The 21276-nt window shown below is 40.5% G+C and overlaps 2 protein-coding genes across 3 annotated transcripts in view; one reads left to right on the top strand and one right to left on the bottom strand.

Moving 5' to 3' along the window:
• Positions 1–5349, bottom strand: part of LOC149283505 (transformation/transcription domain-associated protein-like) — a 58442-nt gene extending 53093 nt beyond the window's left edge. For both annotated transcript variants that reach the window (XM_089497411.1, XM_089497412.1), the window contains exons 1-13: positions 5250–5349; positions 4095–4144; positions 3597–3707; positions 3383–3487; positions 3106–3189; positions 2870–2926; positions 2551–2676; positions 1883–1960; positions 1602–1690; positions 1358–1454; positions 1127–1265; positions 538–616; positions 160–394 (exon numbers count right to left, since the gene is read on the bottom strand). In XM_089497411.1, coding sequence (XP_089353537.1) covers positions 160–394; positions 538–616; positions 1127–1265; positions 1358–1454; positions 1602–1690; positions 1883–1960; positions 2551–2676; positions 2870–2926; positions 3106–3189; positions 3383–3487; positions 3597–3707; positions 4095–4144; positions 5250–5349 — 1350 coding nt within the window. The remainder of the gene's footprint in view (positions 1–159; positions 395–537; positions 617–1126; positions 1266–1357; positions 1455–1601; positions 1691–1882; positions 1961–2550; positions 2677–2869; positions 2927–3105; positions 3190–3382; positions 3488–3596; positions 3708–4094; positions 4145–5249) is intronic.
• A 1217-nt stretch (positions 5350–6566) lies between these two features.
• Positions 6567–20676, top strand: LOC149283504 (transmembrane protein 130-like). Its single transcript, XM_089497459.1, has 8 exons — positions 6567–6693; positions 10266–10571; positions 11476–11647; positions 12530–12557; positions 14101–14228; positions 15249–15451; positions 16105–16226; positions 20494–20676. The coding sequence occupies exons 1-8, from the start codon at positions 6567–6569 to the stop codon at positions 20674–20676; spliced, it is 1269 nt and encodes a 422-aa protein (XP_089353585.1).
• The last annotated feature ends 600 nt before the right edge of the window (positions 20677–21276 follow it).

Here is a 21276-nt window from a genome sequence, read left to right as displayed (position 1 = left end):
CCCTAGTAGTATACACCCATGGATTTTTTTATATATATATATATATATATATATATATATATATATATATATATATATATATATATATATTCTGTATTTAATAAACAACTCATTAATCTGATCTAAAAAAAAATAATGAAAATAGATTACAAAACTGACCTCAAGCATTCTCATCAAAATATCCCGTCCATTCCCATTTTCCTGTTCGCTTTTGGAGCGGATACAATCCACAAGGTTGAGGAGAAGCTTGCAGGACATGGTCTGGATGCTGCTCGGTATTGATTCATCGTCGATATTCTTTGCAAACAGTTGGACAGCGAGGGAAAGATCATTGAGAGGGAGATGCTGCCTCACGTGATGCACGAGATCCGCAAGCGTGCTGTACGCCAGGGGCCTGTCGGCAAGATAGTAAAGAGACGAGCGCATGGGTCTTTGCAAACATGGAACCATCAAATAGCTCTAACGGATAAAAGCAACCTAACTCAACGTATGGCTTGGACTCGGCAAGCAGAGTAGTCTATACAAACTCAACCATACCTTAGCGTCTCCCGGGCTGTGTATCCAGAGCCGATCAAGATAGATTCATCGAACAGCTTGTCCATGCACGGGATGAATTCTACAGTTGAAGAATAAGACAGCTTTATAATACACTGAGAAATACTTCCATCGTTATAACACACAGATAATGTAAAGCATGTGGCCATACAGCGCAGGACGAGGAGAGAGCCACACATCTTGGAATAAAAGTTAACTCTACCAAGGTTATTTCTTTTTCTTTCAATCTGCCGTGTTAACAAATAAGAGTTGCTGATAAACCGTAGCAAAACTCCAAAACATTCATGCGATTGCAGCAAGGGTTATATGCAAAGCTCCAGTGCAAAGTTTGAAAAGTGGTCTTATTACCATAGCAACAAATGAAAACTGGATCATTGCACCAAATTGTGATATTCCATTTGTTGCTACAGTGCGATCGGAAACCCGCTCTTACTATCTTGCATTAGGATAGCAGTCTATATCTATTCACCTATATTAATAAGCTATTTTTCCAAACGCACCCCCGATTGTATTAATAGTAGACCTACTGTGTCATCGTATAACAGAATAAAATAAGCATTAAAGTACTCACGGCTTCTTAAGTCGGTGCTGAGGATGTGCTTGGCAGCGATGAGCAGCTCCTTGCGAAGGTGTGCGGTTTCCGGCGGGCAGTTGGTCAGAAGCTGCAGCATGCCCTTAACCATCTGCTGAGAATGCTTTGAAACCGTGTCCTTTAAAAGAAGTCAGAGACGGAAGATGAATCAATACGAGCGCATTCTAATGCTGTATATTTTACTCCATCGGTTACCGCTGATACTATTACCTGATAAATTCTTATGATGTACGCCAAAAAGGACAAGGTTTTGATCTGAGCCGCTATGAAGTCAGCGTAGAGCTCCTTATTATACAGTTTATGCTGCCTGCAATACACAGAGACAGTTCAGTGATCTTATTAATGATCCCCGACAACATTGAGATTGTGATTGTATATTACATCAGAAAATGACATCACACAGGAAGAAATCAGATGAAAAATACGAAAAGTACAAACAATGTACAGATCTTACCTGGCATTGCTGGAAACCTGCGTCACGATTGTGTTCATGATGAGCGGAACAAATTCTGACACCATGTTGTGTATGTTCAGCTTGTAGAGCTGGGAACAAAGTAAAAATATTGGCTTTAGATTAAAAGGTGGATTAAAGCACCACTGGGAAATGGGGAGATACTCTATGCAAATGATCATGTCTGGCAGAGGAAAAAGAGTTAAAGGCTCGGAGACATGATGTCATTATATACACACATATTGGGAATAATCGAATAAGTCAGCTACATATCACCTCCTTACCTGATACATAAGGACAACTATTATAGGTAGTTCAGCCAGAACCTTCAAGGAAAGCGAGCCCTTTGGGATGATGGTATGCTGCAAGAAGAAAAACAGAACAATGATTTCCATTTGTATTATTCACCCAATACACACACAGTCTGAAGATACCGTCATGGGGAGTGGGGAGAACTACACATTTTAGATCAAAGAAAAAAAAAAAACTGATGCCGTTTTTAGAACAACAGAATAAACCCAACTGAACAGAAAGACCATCATCCAACATTTCAGTAAAAGCCTCTGGGTTCAAGGTGCCCCTTCTGCCTATTAACTAAATGCAGTAATAGAAACCTCATACCTAGTACTATGAATTCCCAAACCCATCCCAGAATTAATTTTTTATTCAAGCAAAATTTGGCCCCATTCATAATTTTTGTAGGGAATGCTTGTCACGTGATGCAAAAGCAGGCAAGGTTGGGTTGTTGCTATAGAAACTGGGAAAAAAAAAATCTGCTGAGGTTTAGTTGCTTACAAAGCCAGAGCAACTAAAATTTTGTCTAAGTGGAACAGCACCTTTAATGTTAGCACATTCCAGCACAGTCTATAATACATAGTTTGCCATGAGGATTAACAACGCCAACCAGGCCAGAGAACATGGAAGGACTCTACGGTACAGAAGCTGGACCTACCGTTCTAGTCTCGCTGTCCTCGCGTTCGGGGTTGACTTTCACCACAATAGTGGAAATCATGCCAACCATTTCAGGAGACGGAATGGTGTTCTCAGCGATCACAGGTGGGTTCTCAAAGTAGCGATTCTTAGGAGGTACAAGAAAGACAGAAGAAAAATAATTCATAAGTAGAATATAATACCGGCGACTTCCTTACAAAGCTTCATAGTATAACAAAGTGCATTAAAGTCATAAGAATTTGATGGCGCTATATAAAACAATAAATAATAATAATAAAGAAAGCATAGAACACACCAAAAGGAAACATATGAATACTTACCACAACCTTTCCAAGCTCCTTATAAATCTGTCGCACAAAGTCCAGGAAATGGTGTATCTACAAAACGTGAAATAATGGATTTATGTATAAAAAAAAAAAAAAAAAATCAACATAAAATAGTTTTTTCTTTAAATTGGTCACTCCTGATTTTTGATGCTAACATTTAGAGAGTGGCCACCCTAAGACCTGTCCGAGCCAATGTTGGCATAATCGTAGAAACCACGGGAGCCCCTTACCTCTTGGGTTATGGGTGGCCTGAATTGTTTGTGCAGCTCAATGATGATTCTCAGGCAGATCAAAACATTCTCTTCATTCTCCGTCTACCAGAAAAACACAACGTTAATAAAAACGCACAGGCGGGTAGGGTAAACACGCTAAACGGGTTACCCAACGCGGGCGGCCACCTACAGAACATCGACTAAACAAAGTTTGGTAGCCACCGTTTGTGACAATCAATAAATCTATGCCATGGTGACCTTAACACACAACAGATGGATGAGAACATGCCGATACCTCAAGGAAACGGAACATCACGGACAAGATGTTTTTGGTGTGAGGCCGCAGGTGTTCGTTGGTAGGAATCCGGTGAATTATTTCCAAGACCAGCTTCCGCAGTTGCTAAAAATAATAATAAAACAAGCGACTTAAATGAACATGGACACGGCAATATTCAAAAACTTTGACTTTCTGAATTCTTTTTTATGCGTTTACTTGGTATTCGGATTACCTGCGCAGGTTTCTCCTGGAGGAACTGAACTTCCCCATCTTGCAGAAACGTAAGAAAGCGAGGGATGATGTGCTCCAGAAAGGTGGAGTATTGGGCCGAGGTGGTGACATTCTAGAAGAAAATGAAGATATAAACTCGGTTATCAGCCTTCACATAAGTAAAATGTCTTTCTTGGGCTTTTAGTGACAGCGGCAGTCTTTTTAGGGACCAAAAGAATTGTTATTCCCCCGGTTTTAACAAAAACTGGCTGCTTTCATGTAAAATAGCCAGTCATTTAAAAGTAATCAGACTGTTGGACATGCAAACATATCTCCCAGCTCTTGACTCTCATGGGAAGATCACCTAAGCCATAAATGTCTAATGACACGACAGACCATCATGCCATAACAAGTAGAAGCAACGCCGTTGTCTCTTCCTTGCTATAATACCCCACTAAATTTCACTATTCAGCCTTTTAATGCAAAAAGCCTTGTTTTAGGGCTTTCTTGAAGAGCGTACCTCAAAGTTCTCGCTGACCTCCTGCATCATTTTTAACTTGGTTTCATCAGCTGGAGACGGCAGAAGAAGAAAGGAAAAAGACGTTTAGAAGCAGAACAGGTAGAGGGAAAAAATCCCCAATACATTAAACCTCCTTAAAACATAATCCTAAAGCATCGTATTAACCAAAAAAAAAAAAAAAAACGTACATTTCACCGGATACAGTTAAAATAAACATAATCTTCACTCATAAAACAGAGGATGCAAATGTTTCATCTACGCGAAACAGCAGCGGGGGTATATACTCTGGGGTACTTAGTTTGGACCCCTCCTGATTTATTTGGCATTATTCCTTTCCATAGATATCTCAGATATCTATTGTGCACCGTATAGAATACGACACGTCGGTAACAGATCCTACAGGGAGGGGATTCCTGAGGTTGGAACAGAGGCCAGCGTTTTATGTGATGTCAGGATTGTTTAGGTTTATTGTTCCTAATACCAGTCAGGTTTCCGCTCATCTTCCTTAAGCACTGAACATGTTTACACGGAGGAAAAGGAAGCAATCAGATCTTATCAGTTTAGCTCTCAGTGCCACATGTGAGCTGTATGTACTTTCATGCGCACACACACCACATGCGCACACACACACCACAAGCATATCGTCCTGCACACAACACAAAACTCACATCTTTGAGGCTCAAGACTGAAGGTTTCATCATCTTGGATTCAGATCTTATCAGTTTAGCTCTCAGTGCCCTTTGTGAGTTGTATAAACACACACATCCACGCAAGTACATCCACAAACACAGACGCACACATACATACATACATACGCACACACGTACACACAGGCCACATGTTTTAGGCTCGAGACTGAAAGTTTCATCATCTTGCTTAAAAGATCTCGTGTTTCTTCTGGCATTTTAAGAAATGGATGTTCCAGAACTGAAGGAACCTCCTAACAATTAATACAAGGACCACCGCTGGTAGGAAAGGTAAAGAAACTCTCAGAAATGGTAGATTTTACTTAAGATAACGACACCCTAAGGGAGAAACTGAAATCAAAAAGGGGAGCTTCATGGGGCTTCCATACTATCTTCCAAAGACTCTGGACAAATTAAATAGAGTTAGATTGTCAGACAGTGACTGCTGCTGGGGAATCATGAAACATACGTGTGTTGACATCAGTAAGCGCAGCAACGAACTGGAGGTATTTCTTCATCAGTGTGGTCTGATCGACCACAGTCGGCCCCGGCGGAGGCACGAACGCCATTTTTCTTCCTTGTTTAGATCACAGCTTTATGAAGAAGTCATTCCACCTATAGAACCAAGAGAAAGGCCACGGAACATCATCAGGGGTTATCTCCATAACAGGCCATTCAATGTAGTCGGTGACTACTCCAGCCAACAAAGCACAGACTGATCGCCGCACATTAGAGGGACAGTTTTAAAAACACATTTGTGCGTCGAGTTGTGTCTCTTGTGTTTAGAACATTAGCCATGGTTTATCATCATTGCAAAGATCAAACGGTCACTATAAATATAGGCAATTCTGTAATAAATCCGATCGTCATGTCAGACCCTCCCACAGAAGCTGTAAATGCCCCCAGGAATCACTTATTGAGGGAGTAAAGTAAGGGCAGTTAATATGTGGAATTCACCGACATTCAATGGCTCCACACGGGCGGATCAGGGGTTATCAGTTATTTATGTTATTGAGGAGAAGGTTGCTAAACAAGCACAAGGCCTAATAAAAAGGAGATTTCTCCAGCCATCTCAGCACGTAACTAATGTCTTAGGAGTGATGTCTCTAAGGTTCTGCTGGCAGCGATACTTAAAGGTTAGTATGAACGGGTGGAGGAATGGCGGAGGGACAGCCAGGATTTCACTGCTCTGAACGATTCAATGTATGAAGATGGTACGATGTATTACGCACCCCGACACACACATTGTCTCGAGGCCTGACCTAGGGCAGAACCGCCAATCACTCATTACGAGTCCCCTAAGATATGATGTCATATCCCAATACTCCATTTCTTAAAGGTACGAAGTGTCTTTGAATGCAGTGTATACTCCCAGTCCATGGGGCAAAAGGGCCGTAACTGGCCCATCGAGGAGCAGCACAATGGGGGGATCTGATCTGATCTGTGTTCCGATGGCCCTTTATCACTCCCATCACTCCTGTGTTCCGATGGCCCTTTATCACTCCCATCACTCCTGTGTTCCGATGGCCCTTTATCACTCCCATCACTCCTGTGTTCCGATGGCCCTTTATCACTCCCATTACTCCTGTGTTCCGATGGCTTGTTCGGTTTCAGGTTTAAAAGGCTAATTGGTCGTTAGAAGACCTTTTTGTAATTTTGTTAGATAGAAACTTCCTTGTTTTCCATAAAAAGCTTCAAGTGATTCCAAGCTTTTGAATGGCAGCGTATATGACATGTACATAACTAACACACATTTACAAATATAGATCCAACAGGAGCTGTAGCCATGTACACCGAAAGTCCTAACACAAGACAGCAAAAACAACAGAACAGGCGGCGTCCGTCAACCCTGATGGGAGACGCATCTACCCCAAAAAACGTGCCGGCCAAGCACATCACTACCCGCTCAGACGGTAACAGCGCAGGCATTGGGGAGACGCGGTCTGTTAATACCCCTGTAGGGGTAAATTAGGGGTTCTAATAAAGACAGATGGCTATAGTTTGCTGGCAACGGCTCAGAAGTACAGAAAGTCTATAGGCGAGGCTCATAGTTACATAGAAAATACTTTCACGTATATGTTTTACGAGAATGATCTTTGGACAATCGACGCATACGTTTGGTTAACCCTTAAAATTGTAAGAACCCTCAATATCATATCCAATTAACTCCTGCCTTCCCAAATAACTCCTGCATCAAACCCAACCACAGCTATCAATATCTCAATATCATACAGGCCAAAGATACGTACAGTTCTGGAGACCCCCATCACCAGAAGGATATTGACACATTGGAGAGAGATCAGAGGACGGCAAATAAAATGGTAAATGGTTTGCAGGATAATAACGATCAGGAAAGACAGAGGGATCTCAATATGTATAGTGTGGAGGAAAGAAGAGAAAGGGGATAGAAACATTTAAAGAGATTTATCAAGGCACAGGGGAAACATCAGAACAAGAGATCCTGATCTAAAACCAGAGGCTCAGAGGTTTAGATGTAACGGAAGGAAGTTTTAATTTACAGAGCGGCAGATAAATGAAACAGCCTCCCAGCAGAAGTGGTAGAGGTTTATACAGTGAGGGGATTTAAACATGCATGGGATAAGTATAAAGCTATCTTGAATCTAAGACGAGATCAAGGACTGAGTCAACATCAGGAGAAATGAGCAGAATATTCTAGGTAGCAGATAGAACCTTTATGTTAAGCGGGGACAATATAACTCATTTAACCCCCAGCATGACGGAAGGTTCAAACTATCCCACACCGGCAGATCACCTGCATCTCAAAACATAGCACATTAACCCTTAGACTGCCAGCATAGGAGTACCCAGCTTTCACTTGCAATGGTGCTGCTAATGAAAGTGAACACTTTAGCAAAATATAGACCTCACCCCGCTATTAAAACGAGCCGTTATAGGCTGCATGAATACCGAGTACAATCACCGGAGCACCGCAACCAATGCAGCATTTGATGCAATGAAGCTGCCTACGCCAGGCCCTTATTCCAGCCCCCTTTTGTCGGGCCCGAGTTCACACACATGATCCGATGTATAAAGCACCGATCACAGGCTGCCCCAAACGGGTAATCGGTACCCCCAGAACCACTTACCCCCCATACCTTCATCAGACACACACCTTCCATTCACACGGTACCGCCGAACCGGCATCAGCGATCTGCAGCCACTCACCGCATCCAACGCCGCCTCCCGCTCTGCACAGGATCAGGGTCCCGTCCCGTCAGCCTTTGCGCGAATGAACAGGCCCCAAACGCAAATGTGTGAAAACACAAATCCGACTGAGAGAAACATATCTTTGTAAATCAGGCAGCCTTTACAATTGAGTTTAATGTTCCTATTTTGTAGTAAAAAAGGCATAAAAATAAAATAATTATTAGAAATGATGGGGACTATATTTCAGCGCGGAGTGATATCTGTATATGACCATCGTTTTGGATGGTCTTCATACGTCACTTTCTAGCGACGGCGGCCTAACGTGCGTCACTTAAAGAGGCAGCAGTTTACCCTGTTGTGAGTGGTCGAGTAACGTAACATGTTTGAATGCAAGCTTTAGGTGAATATGGTATTTGCTACTCTTATGTGTTTTACATATTCACACATGTGAACTGAGAGAGCCGTATTGTCAGCTTTAAATATATTTTCCTTTTATTTATATAAAATCCCAATAATGTTTTATTGTAAATTAAAATAAAGACAGGGCATAACTTGAAACCAAAGGAACTCTATATGTGCTTTTTCCAGAAAAAACAAGTTATTAAATAAATGTAGTAATTATAGAACAAAATATAGACAATATTATCACAAAAAGACAAAAAGGTTTATTTGTAGTGTGCTGGGAAATGTGATCTTCTCTGCAGTTACTGCTGATTGTGGTGAACCTGGTTAGGAATTATTATTAATCATTAACTATTATTAACAATCATTAATTACTATTTTTTTCCACTGAAGGGTATCCATCATGAAAGATAAAGAAACCACAGTAACCTAGCCCCTAATTTCAAGGCCTTCAAATAAGGCCACCATAAGTAGGGGGACAGCCTCTGGAGGATTCCTGGGGGTTGCCGCAGTCCTACACCATTGTAGTTCCATCACATGTCATCTAAAGCACTGGTTTTATAGGGAGTTGTGACATGGGATGGGCATTTTTCTTTAACATCTTGGGTGTCATCATTATAAGGCATGATAAGCTGTGACTGGGACAGGTAATGATGGGTTAAAAGAATTTCTAGTTGCAGTGGTGTCTTCAAGAAAGGATATTGTCCATCAATCTACAGCGATCAAAAAGCAGATAATCTCCATCTCTCCCAGACAGACGGCATCAAGATCTCAAACAACATCCAAATTCATTCAATGTATTAACTCCATGTCAATGTCCTCAGATGCCCTCGGTGCAGTCTTTTCTCTCTGGTCTTCCACTTTTCTCTGAGATCTGGCTGCTTTTTTGTGTATCACAGAGCTCCATGAGCCCTCGCAATATTACATGAATAAACGCAAGAAGCGTCACTTTTTTTTTAGATTAAGGATATTAGGAGATATGACAACCCATTGTTGCAAAATTTGTCAGTAATCAGAATGTCACAGGTCACATCTATTACAGTGTGGCCAATTACTTTTCTGTAATGCACGGTCAGGAACGGTATTTGACTAGGGACGTTTAATATCAAATGCGTTTTATCGTAAACTTTATTAAAATAAAGGAATGTGATGGGAGTTGCGTTACAAAATCATTAGATTCACACACAATTGCTGCTTTTGTTTCGGGTTGCAACTCCCATAGTGTTGTGCTAGCCGGTGCTGGATATCAGTGTTACTGTCACATATATTTGAGGCAAAGTTGAAGTTTTTGGCTTTGCTTTCTTTCAGCACTGCACAAAGGCACAGGGCATTTAAATTGAGCTTCAGTAACGCATGTGGCCCACTAGAGGGCAGCACCATGTTCTCTCAAATGCATCTGCAGAGAAGGAAGGTGATTGGGACACAGAGCAGCTGACAGCACAGGACAGACAGCACAGGACAGACAGCACAGGACAGACAGCACAGGACAGACAGCACAGGACAGACAGCACAGGACAGACAGCACAGGACAGCATCAGATCGTCTCCCTTCCCTGACCAGATCAGATGGCCCTTGGCTTCCCCCAAAGGACCCAGCTTCTTCTTCTAATACCTGCTTTTATCAGTGTGGCATGTGGAAGTAAGTAGCCTGTGTATGCATCACCAAGGCATATACATTAATGAACTGTCTGACCCTGCATTTGATAGTATTTATTTACATATTCTATCTATCTATATATCTATCATTCTATCAAATTTCTATATTCCTCCCTTTCTCTTTTTTAAAGCAATTTTTATACCCCATTTGAATTATTAACTTGGGCTGTTGCTGATGGATTTTTCACTTGTCAATCAAAACACATTTAAAAAAAAATATATTTTCAAAATGACTTATTTTTTCTGTTTTGGGGTTCTAGATACATTCTACACCCTAACGTTTGCTACAGACAGCCCCGTAACGTCCGGTGCCCAGGCAACTGTGAATACCAGTTTATTTTTCACAAATGACAGTGTGACCCAAACACTCAATCCTAGTCTGTACCAGTTACATTGGATCTACACACCTTTGCTCCTAACTCACCAGTGTGAGAATGAATCCTGCGCAGGTATTAAAGTACTGGCCAAAGCCCCCGGAAATTATACAGTTTCAGTACAAGTGACCGAAGGACACTGTCGTTCTTGCAAGGTGGTGGCAAGAGGCGCAACGCACCTCTACGTTACAAGTGAGTGATGTCTCATCTGAGAATACTGTTAGTACATTGTACATTATACCTTCGTTTATCGGTTCATTTAGTCTGCCCATAATTCCTTGAACCTTGGTCCTTGTTCTCGTCTTAAATTCAGCATAGCTTTATACATATCCAATGCATATTTCAATTCCCTCACTGTATTAGCCTCTACCACTTCGGTTGGGAGGCTGTTCCATTTACCCCCAACCATCTCAGTAAAGGAAAACTTCCTTACGTAGCATCTATATGTGAAGCAGTATGATGGGACATTCCCTTGCTTTCCTCGGTAGGTGCTGGATATTTAGGACTTTGCTCTGGATAAACATGTCCCTGAGTGCAATCAAGAAGAGCAAACAGTTAATTAGGAATTTGCTGAATGCTGTTCATCTAATCTGTATGAAATCAGCCTGAAATCAGCTAATTCTACACGTCTGGTAATTCGACTTCCCTGTTTACAAGATACGACATTCCACCAAGGCCACAGCCAGTAGTATAATGTCTATGTTTTGTATTTCACTGATAAAGATTGTGTAGATTACAGTTAAAAAATGTGAACTGGATTTTCCCTTTAATATCGCCAATGCTCATTAGATCTAAGCAGGGACCATAAACACAATATTTGGATTCCAGGTCGCCGAGAGTCATTTCAACCTCTCAGGGGAATGACTTTGACCAAAGTAGAGCTTGGTGAAAAATATTTTTCAGTTGTAGTAATAACCCAGACTTTTGTGCTAAATGTTTCTTGTTTATTGTAATGAGCCCAAGCTTAAATAATCAGCTCAATATAAAATATATGGCTTTTTGATAGATGGTATTTTTGTGACAATAGTCATTTTCAGGCAAAGCGTAAGACTGGTCTCCAGAGAGTGACATTGGCCCCCATTATTGTATTCTGCAGAGTCTATAGTTGGGGATCTAACAGCCACACAAAGAGATGGAAACACGACATCCATCAGACGTGGCTCCTCGTTTGCCACCAACGACGAACTCCACTTATCCTTTATCATCCAAGATCCAAGTGACTTCTTTAGAGCAGCTGTATTCACCTACGTGTGGAGTTTCCGAGATGGGTAAAGTTACTAAAAAGAAAACCGCTGTTCCCGGATTGGGAATTGGGCAGGCTGGGCAAATGTCCATTGGGCCCAATGTTGTCTCCTTTATACGTTCATAGGCGTTCATACTTCAGGTCTCATATGTTTGTGCCTGTCTGCCGGCTGGATTCACGTACAAGTATAAGAGTGTGTAAGAGTGTAACCATGTGTATCCAGCCAGGGGGCTGCATGTACTTTAATTAGCGGCCGATTTTCAACCTCATTTGTTAGGGAATTATGCCCTTTTTATAAATAACCCCCTTTTTGTTGTAGAATTCACATACAGTTTTACAGACTGATATGAATTTGCTAACGTGATAGAACCTCTTTAAGGAAGCATTTGCATGTAAATAATATTACCCAGTGCTGGCATATAGGGGGTTAAAAGGCATATCATGGGGCAGAGTGGCATATAGGAGGGTATAAGACATTTCTGGAGGCCGAGTGGCATATAGAGGGTTAAAAGGCACATAATGGGGCAGAGTGGCAAATAGGGGTATAAGGCATTTCTGGGGGCAGAGTGGCAACCCTGGGGGCAGATGTGCATAACTGGGGGGGCAGGTTGGCAAATAAAAGGAAATAAAAATATGTATATTTTTTTCAATCATAGCTTTATGAAAAAATTGTTTACATGAATTAATATTTACTAGCAAAACTTTTTTTCCTATAGGGTCATCTTATATTCAGGCTCTTTGTTTTTTTCCTAAATTAATATTTAGATTTTGGGGGGGTCGAGCAAATACGGTATTTATTCCTTGGGGAATCAATCCTCTCGTCTCTATTCTACCTTATAATAATCGCAGATTTGTTTTTATTTGATTATTAGAATAGATGTTTACTTCTATTTATTTTTCATTTCAGGGCAGAAATAGTCACATCGGAGCCTTCTGTAAGTCATAAGTATCCAAGACCCGGGAGATATAAAGCAAATGTCCAAGTTTCTGCTCATCTGCAAAGTTCAAGGCACAGAAGAAGCCCGTGGCAGAAAACAGGACGTTTCGAAGCCCCATTAACATTGCAAGGTACAAACCCAAATACCGGTAATCAGTTTTATGAAGGATTCTTGTAGAATGCGCCGATAGGTATGAATTTTTTTTGTGCGTGTGTTTTATAAATTGCGCTATTTTGGTTTATCAGGATTAAAGATATCATAAGAATGGTCCATTTTTTGAAATATTAAGGGACATGGAGATTTAAAAGAGGGACTGTTCTTCTTAATGGGACACTCCAGCCATCATATGCATTTTAATGCGTAGCTAAGTGGACCCTTTAAATTTCCTTGTTTTTGCAAATGTGTTTGCCCCCCCCAGCAATTTATTTATTTTTTAATTTCCAGATGTCTTAAAAAATATAACAGTTACTGGTCCGTCACAGACCGGTGTTGGGGAAAGGTTCCTAATAACCCTGCACTTCTTTGGCAGGTAAGAATTATTAACTGCGATCTAAGAGTTCCTTGTTATGTGCCTTTTTTATTTTGTCCTTTGATTAACAATGTACAGTGCTGTACACACCTGTATTTATGCATGGTTGTCCACCGGTATCCATGGATTTTCTGTATATATATAGCATTCTGTAAGGGAGGTCACTTTAGTACCGGCAGGAATTAATGACACAGTTTTGCTATAAATTCTACAAATTTCAACAAGAAAAAGCACCGTGTAACACACAGCGAGAGAATGTAATTATACGAGGGGATATATGGCACTATTTAAACTATTTTATTGTACTGCACTATATAAATCAACAAATTATAATATTTGTGACTGTAACAGGATTTGAGTCACCATCAAAGCAGGAAGTATGACATAAAAATGCACAGCACGGGGTCATGTGATATCATGCTTCCTGTTTCGCTGCTGTCATTCATTCAGCACATGGTGTTAGGCAAGTCATCAGATTTTGAAAGAGTATCGACAATTTATTTGCATCTCCAGAGTTTTTGTCACTAAGGGTGACCAAATGATTCCTTTTTTTACATATAAACAGTTTTTCGTTAATCATCTTCATTTCTATGATCTTTCAAATCATGTATTAATCCTTAAAATCCTCACCGAAAGTCATTACTAAAAATATATGAACACATAAATAAGCTGAACATATATATATATATATATATATATATATATATATAACATATGTGTCTGACTAGCAGGGGGCAACAGGTGGCAGGTATACTCTTCTCTGTATCACCTCCCAAATGTCCCGGTTTTCACAGAACAGGCATGAGTTTTGTCATTATATGACAATAATCATTTTCTTCTAAAATCTGAGGGTTTTATGGTGAACAAGAAGAACTTTAAGGTCATCCAATTTGGAGTTTATCTCATATCTCATAATAGGTGCTTTTATTAACTTCAATCCATAGTAGTTGAAATCCCTACTTAAATACAAGTGAATCAGTTACAGAGAGGGTTAATTATATCTGTCGGCAGAACAATCCCAGCAGCTATTCCAAAGCCCTAATGGCTCGCATGGACCTTGCTGATGTGGCCAAGATTCCCGACCCTTTCACTGTGTTTACTCGGAATACAGACTTAAAAATCCGACACGTTTCTGCAACGTGAGATTCTAATTTTGAATGAAACACAGAACTCATTAAGATGATCAGGGCCATACATGAGGTTCACCAACCCACGGCAATTCAGCTGCTATTTGGGGAAATACATTCCATCACCCTTAGACCTTTCTCCAGCCATTTCAAACTTTCCTACAGTCACATGAATTCAGATATGGTCCTATAAACAAAGACATTTTTATTGCTATTTGGATGTTTAGGTCCATGGTCTTTAACTCTGGTCCTGAAAGAGCCCCAACATCTCATGTTTTCCCTATTCCATCAGCATAGGCATTTAATCAGTCCCAATCTGCCTTTCAGATAGAATAACAGAAATAAGAAAACCAGTGCATCTGTAGATATGCTGTGAATATACACGTAGAGCTTAGTCTTTTGGAAGACCTAGTTAAAAAGCGATTTCTGTGTTGATGGTGACATCCGGTGGTCCATTTGCTTTAAGTAGCTAGTATTGCTCAGTTATTTTACATGAATTTCCATATGACAGGGGAGTCCAACCTGCGGCCCTCCAGCTGCTGCATGACTACATCTCCCATAATGCTCTTTCAGCTAAGGGGCTGGCTGATGAGTATGGGAGATGTAGTCCTGCAGCAGCTGGAGGGCGGCAGGTTGGACACCCTTGCCAAATGAGATAACAAATGCCACACCCTAGTACCTCCAATCACTGTTTCGGGGTTGAGTACAAAATAGAAGAAGATAGATAGATAGACACGGAGCTCTTTTTGCTTTGGCACAACTCACACCTGGAAAAAGACCTGAATGAGCAGAATAACACGGAGACGTAAGAAACAGGTGTCGTAGGGTTGGATGGCATGATGGCCCCACTCTTCTGGCAGCAGTTCCTTATAAATCAATACAAGTATGGGTAAGATATGTATATCTCGCTTGGAGTCCTAATTGTATCCTTCTGTTGACATCTTTCAGCCTGTAAGAAGTACGTGGCTTTTCATCCATGTACACAAATGCTGCTTAATAACATTATTTAGGGTTCCTTATTTTTCTTTTCAGCCCTCCACTGTCTGTTTGCTACCTAATAAAACCAGAATGCGTGTCTCTGGACGGAGATGAATGCCACGCGGTGGAAATAAATTACAACACCTACAGTATAAGCCACGTCTTTAATAAGACAGGACTTTATTGTTTGAGTGTCAAAGCCAAAAATGACATCAGCATGCTGAGGAATTATCACGCTATTACAGCATACGCTACAGGTGAGGACTGATTTCTTCTACATACTGCTAAGAATTGAAAGTGCCTCTGAGCCAAAAAAATCCCAACAAAATAATGTATTTCTTACCAGTAAAAATCTTTCCTTCTGAGTGTTTTCAGTGCAAACTCTTTATCTAACTGTGTTCTAATGGTTTAAGAAAAAGAGATCAGGGATAATGTTGAACCTGATTTTTAGAAGTCTATTCACATACCAGGGGTCTCACCAGAATTGATGCAGATGTTCCAGGTATGGCTACTAATCTCCAGGGTTCCAGGTAGTCTTTTGATCTCTGGGTGGTGGGAACATCTTCTGTCTTTGCTTACCTTCTGCCTAGTTCCACCAGTGTTCTACCATAACCCCTTCTGCCCTTCTCCAAAGTAGAACGGTCTTGTGCCACCCTAGATCCTTCTTCCCAAGGTGTCTAATTCAGGAGAAACTAAAAGGCACTTGGGCTCTGCTGAACTTCCAGGGTAAAAGAGTTCCTGATTACCATATTATATATATATATACCGTATATATATATATATAACAATTACATTGATTCTGTTTTAGTATTTGGGGGATTAAGTGAAACACCTTCTATCTGAATATTGTGCTTAATATACAGGTGTATCATCTGGATAATAAAAGTAAATGTAATTTATTTGCTCTCAGGTGTACACCAGATATGGTTCATTTTGCCATCCTGTGCCTTCATTTTGATTGTCCTTGGAATTATCGTCTTCATCATTTTCAAATCCAGCAGCTGCGTGTCACATCAGAATTCACTGGTAGAGGTGAGTTACCGACAATCATCAGATTTAGTTCTCAAACCATACTCAAAAATGTAACAAAAAGAAAAACCTGCACAACACAAACACAAATGTTAGCCAGAAAAAGAGGAGAAGAGGTTTTGGGGGCGGGGGCTACAATTACAAAAAACACAGACTTTTATAAGGTTGTAATGGTCTTCATGGTCTTCATATTAAAGAAGAACTCTGTTCTACCCCATTGGTAGCAAGGCACATAATTCAAAATCCTAAATGGTAATCCAAAGCCCTCAACGTGGTACAGACATCTCTAGGTTGCTCATTAAGATTTAAGATTTAAGGCTGATTGCTTGGTAATTCTGTGACTATGTAGGAATTCTGAATGCTGCTTAGTAGCATTTGCCAGTCTGTAAAGTTTATATTGAAATAGTATGGAATCCTTCTGCAGAACCCTAAGTCTATTCATCCTTTATGAGTGACAGTTCTTGACTCCTAAAGGTGCTGTGGACTTTAACTATCTATAGCGTGGTGGACATGCAAGCTGTTGACATCCACAAGCTGTTTTCTAATCCTTTTTGCACGTTGTACCTAAAATTCCTACTACACAAGGTTCCGAAATACAACAATAACGATGACGACTGTTCTTAGTTTAACCTTCAGTATTTCAAAAATGGTAGTTAATAAAGCAAATCTGTCACTTTTCCAAACCCCTCAAGCCGTCTTGTCAAGTCGCTGATTGTTGTGTATTGGTTCAGACAGTCTTTGTAAGGGATGATGAGTAGAAATCTTGTGTCCATCAGGACAGGTGATTCATAGTCTTGCCAACCTTTCCCAAACATCTGAGAAATTAGCATATTTGACATAAAATTGCCATGCGTGGTTCAATGACTGTGTATTTATCACGCGATGAATCCTTTCAGTGTTCCGAATTGGAAGTAAGAACCTCGAGCAATCTGATTAAATATTAAACGGATACATTACTCATTTACATGGAATATTTCAAAGCACTTCATTCACTCTCTACGCTTTGCAGACATGATAGATATAAGGCTGCCTGTATATTGCTTTTCATTTCGCTTTGCGCATCTTGGCTCACTGATGTGACACAACGGGAAAACAGAAAGCTTTGAATGAGGAAATAATAATACGTTGACTACCATGGACCGAATTCACAAATTATAGCGAATTACTGCCATGCTTTGAAATTTCCGTGCATGCTCTCTGCCTCGTCCCTTCTGCTTCTGCCCAGGAGCCAAGTAATGACTTCAGCGTTTGCTTTGTGTGAAGGGAACCCGCTGCTATCTGTACAAATTACATTCACTGATGTTTTTGGATCAGAATGTACCAATTACAACTTAAATGTCAGCACAGAAAAGCGACCAGATTCTGGAGATGTGAGGCAGTCGCACCCTGGGCTGCGCTGATCGCACAAATTGGGGCAATTACTAACAATATTTTTTTTACATTTGACCAAAGACACTATATGTAGATGCACCACCGCTAACCACCCTGTGCATTCACTCCTTGTTTCAACCCAGTTATATACCGTACATTAAATAAATCTATTGTATGGTGTCTACTGATTAACATAACATATATATATATATATATATCAGGGGTGTCCAACCCGTGGCCCTCCAGCTGCTGAAGGACTACATCTCCCATACTCCTCAGCCAGCCCCTTTCGATGGGGATGTAGTCCTGCAGCAGCTGGAAGGCCGCAGGTTGGACACCCCTGATATATATATATATATATATATATATATATATATCAAAAAACTGATTTTAATGATTATTCCTCCCCATCTGCTTTCACAAAAGAATAATAACATAATTTTCAAACAAATACATTGAAAAGAATTACACTACAAAAAAAAACCATAGTTAGCTTTCATAATTTACATTAAGTTATATAGTGACAATGACCGCTGACTTGTGAGTGGCTTTATTCGCTTCACATAGAAAATAAACAAATGATATGTGGATAGTCAGTATAAACCTGAATCCCCAGTTGAATACAGGCGACCTAGTATTTATTTGATGATAAATTCCTCCTTGAGGACTAGCATTTGGGCAATTTATATCAAATACACTGGATCCTTATACCCTACGATCGGGTAACTTTTTCTTTTCAAAGTTTTTTTAAGATTACATAAATTACATAAAACGTGTTTCACAAGGTTTTAGATACATTTATAAGTGTGATTTTCAGTGTGAAGTGGAGTAGGAATTTTTCAGGGAAGGGGTGATGTAATACTCTGCTTTCCTCCTGTTTTTGTTATGTCACTAACACCATTTAAAGTTCAGTTCTATAATCTGATTTGTTATTGCTGCTTATTAACCCACCCGCTGGTGCTTTAAAAAATCTATAGTCATTCTAAAAAAGTTAAAATGATTATGGATTGCTCAGCAACGCTAAAGCCTTGAGATTTCTTTCTTCCAGCACTTTTCCCAAACCCTTCATATACTGAATTAACCTCCTTACTGAGTGTAAAGATGAAAATAAGCACTTTATATGTATTTAAGATCCTTTTTTTATTTATATCACTAAAAATATATATTAACTTCCTTTTCTTAGTATCTTCATGGTTATTTTCCTCCATGTAGTTATATATCCCACATGCCTCACAACCATCTTAATATAAGCGCCCTGCTTATCCTGATGCCCCATTGTCCCGCTTTTTGTGGGCAGTGGGTATCATGGAGCAGTCATGGAGATCAGAGCACCTTTCGCCATCTAGTAAGAGAATAAGAATGATGAGGATGATGATAGGATTGGACAGTTGATGAAATGTGGTTTGGGAAGCTCTAGGGTCTTGAGATGGACTAGAATGAAGTGTCAAAAATGGTAAAGATTGTAAAAAAAGTGAGTAGAGCTTACACTGTCCATGTCCAGATGAGAGGGAACTACTCCAGATGCTGGAGCCTTGGTGTAGTTCAGTAATACGTCCTTTATTCACTGAAACTGCCCTTTGAATACATTATTAGAGCCCTGACCACACCATACCCCAACATTTTAGGTATCCAAATCAGGACCTCTCTGAGGGGGTGACAGGTGGGGTGGAGGGGCAGGCATAGAGCTAGAAGAGACCATGGCCGGAGGCTTGGCCCCACGTCCACCATGCCTGAAAGGTAGGTCGATTGGGACAGTGACCAAAACCAGGACTGTTGGTAGGTATGCTGCATAAATTATTGTAAAGATGAGACATGCAGTTTTCAAAAGATGAATAGAATACATGGTCAATAATAGTACTACTGCTGCTTACCAACCTCATAAAGCAGACATAACCCATGGAAAGATCAGAACATGACTTTCATTTAATGCTACGGAACGTCAGCGTAGAAGGGAATTGTTAGTATCTATGAAGGTGATGAATCACAGATTGAACAGGGAGAAGCAATGTGTCAGATTTGCTAAAATAACCAAACTCACAGCTGTGTGCTTAGACCTCATGTTCTATAACGAGCACAGAAAGTTCCAAACCTCACATTTGCAGCATGGTAGAGGTGTGTGGAGGGAGGGAGGATTGTTATTTCTTTTTTTCCAACCATTTGTTAGCTCTGACAATTATCGTAGGCTGTAAAAAAGATGGTTTGTAGCAAAAAAATAATTACACTTGCTATATTTTGCTGCTAGTGGCACTGCATGAGAAAAGATGAACTGAGAAATCATCTGGAATGTACGTTCTTCAAAAGAAATGGAGACACCTAGGAACAGAATATCTACTTTTTTTTAGAAGGTGGATTCAGAGAGGCAGATCAGTTCTTTTAAATAGTCCTGATTTTCTCCAGGGTCATTACAAGCTGGCAGTCTGGTTCCTTAAGTGGAGTCCATGAAGTCCAAAGAACTTATCCACTAAAGAGAGGGTTTGACGGGGACTTTGCAGGAGAGTTGCAACTTCAACTCACCAACCTATCGCAATATGAGGGACCAAACCCAACAAGGTTCTGCTGCAAGGAGCACTGAGGTGGCCCTGTATAAAACATAGTTAAATCTGTAACATGCAGGTTAGGTTGACTGGCACTGGTCCCTTGTGATGCATGGTGATCAGGGCTCGGGTGAAGCTTGTATCCGGCAGCACGTGGTTGTGTATATTCACCCAGCAGGCACGCGCTAACGGTCCAGATCTGCCATACGAGCGGCCGTAAAGGTGATCCGCACCGTCTTCACTGTCCCACCGGCCTGAGAGTGAAGTTCGTGAAACAAGAACTCTCCTCCCAATCCTTGCTTTAATAAACAAATCCTAGAGAGAGAGTGTATTATATATATTTTTGTTTGTTTGTTTTTTTGCAGGTGGCAGATTTTGACTTTTCTCCGCAAGCTGAGAATTATCAGCCTCTCCCACCCTTTAAGGAAGTCTCCGCTAGAAACTTCAGCTGCACCGGAGATATATCCAAGAATGAAAGCGAGACGCGCGTAGAAGAGCAGCCGCTGTTACCGCCATCGTCTCAATCCGCCAGGAGTTACATGCTGTGACATTCTGCTTTAATGAAACATTCATACTTTTCATAAAATTAGCAAGCTTTAGAGACACTTTGTGAAACCTGACATTATTGGGGATATTGTCTCCATCCGTGGAAGGACTTGCAACTTTGAGCTAAATGATCATCAGCTTCTGAGATGTTTTGCAAGAACACACATTATGAGCTCCATGGGAGCTTCCCATGTAGGCCACCTGGAGGTCTCCCTATAATTGGAAACTTTACGTGGAAATCCATCTGAAGTTCTTCTCACCTGCACAACCTTAAAAGGGATGTATGCCTTTAAGGCACGAAGTGCCTGGATATGATGTCATATCGATGCATCACTGGGCCAAAGTCTGCAGTACTCATAGATATCATAAGATACCTTGTGAGACTTCTCTATACCTAAAAGGTGCCAAATTAAGTGGTTATAGCTATTTTTTTTGTTATTTTAATTGTCATTGTTTCTATGCAATCTGACCATTGACCTGTAATTTCAGCATTAGGAACAGTAATTTAAAAAAGAAAATTAGTATCGGAAGTTGAGAAAAAATGGTTTTATTTACACATAGCGAAAAAAAAGGCAAATATTTCCTTTCTGCCGGCCTTCTGC

This window comes from Sceloporus occidentalis, unplaced genomic scaffold (assembly GCF_023333645.1).
Source record: "Sceloporus occidentalis isolate IW3139 unplaced genomic scaffold, rSceOcc1.0.p SCAF_103, whole genome shotgun sequence".
Lineage (NCBI taxonomy): Eukaryota > Metazoa > Chordata > Lepidosauria > Squamata > Phrynosomatidae > Sceloporus > Sceloporus occidentalis.
This window is presented reverse-complemented; position numbering and strand designations above follow the sequence as displayed.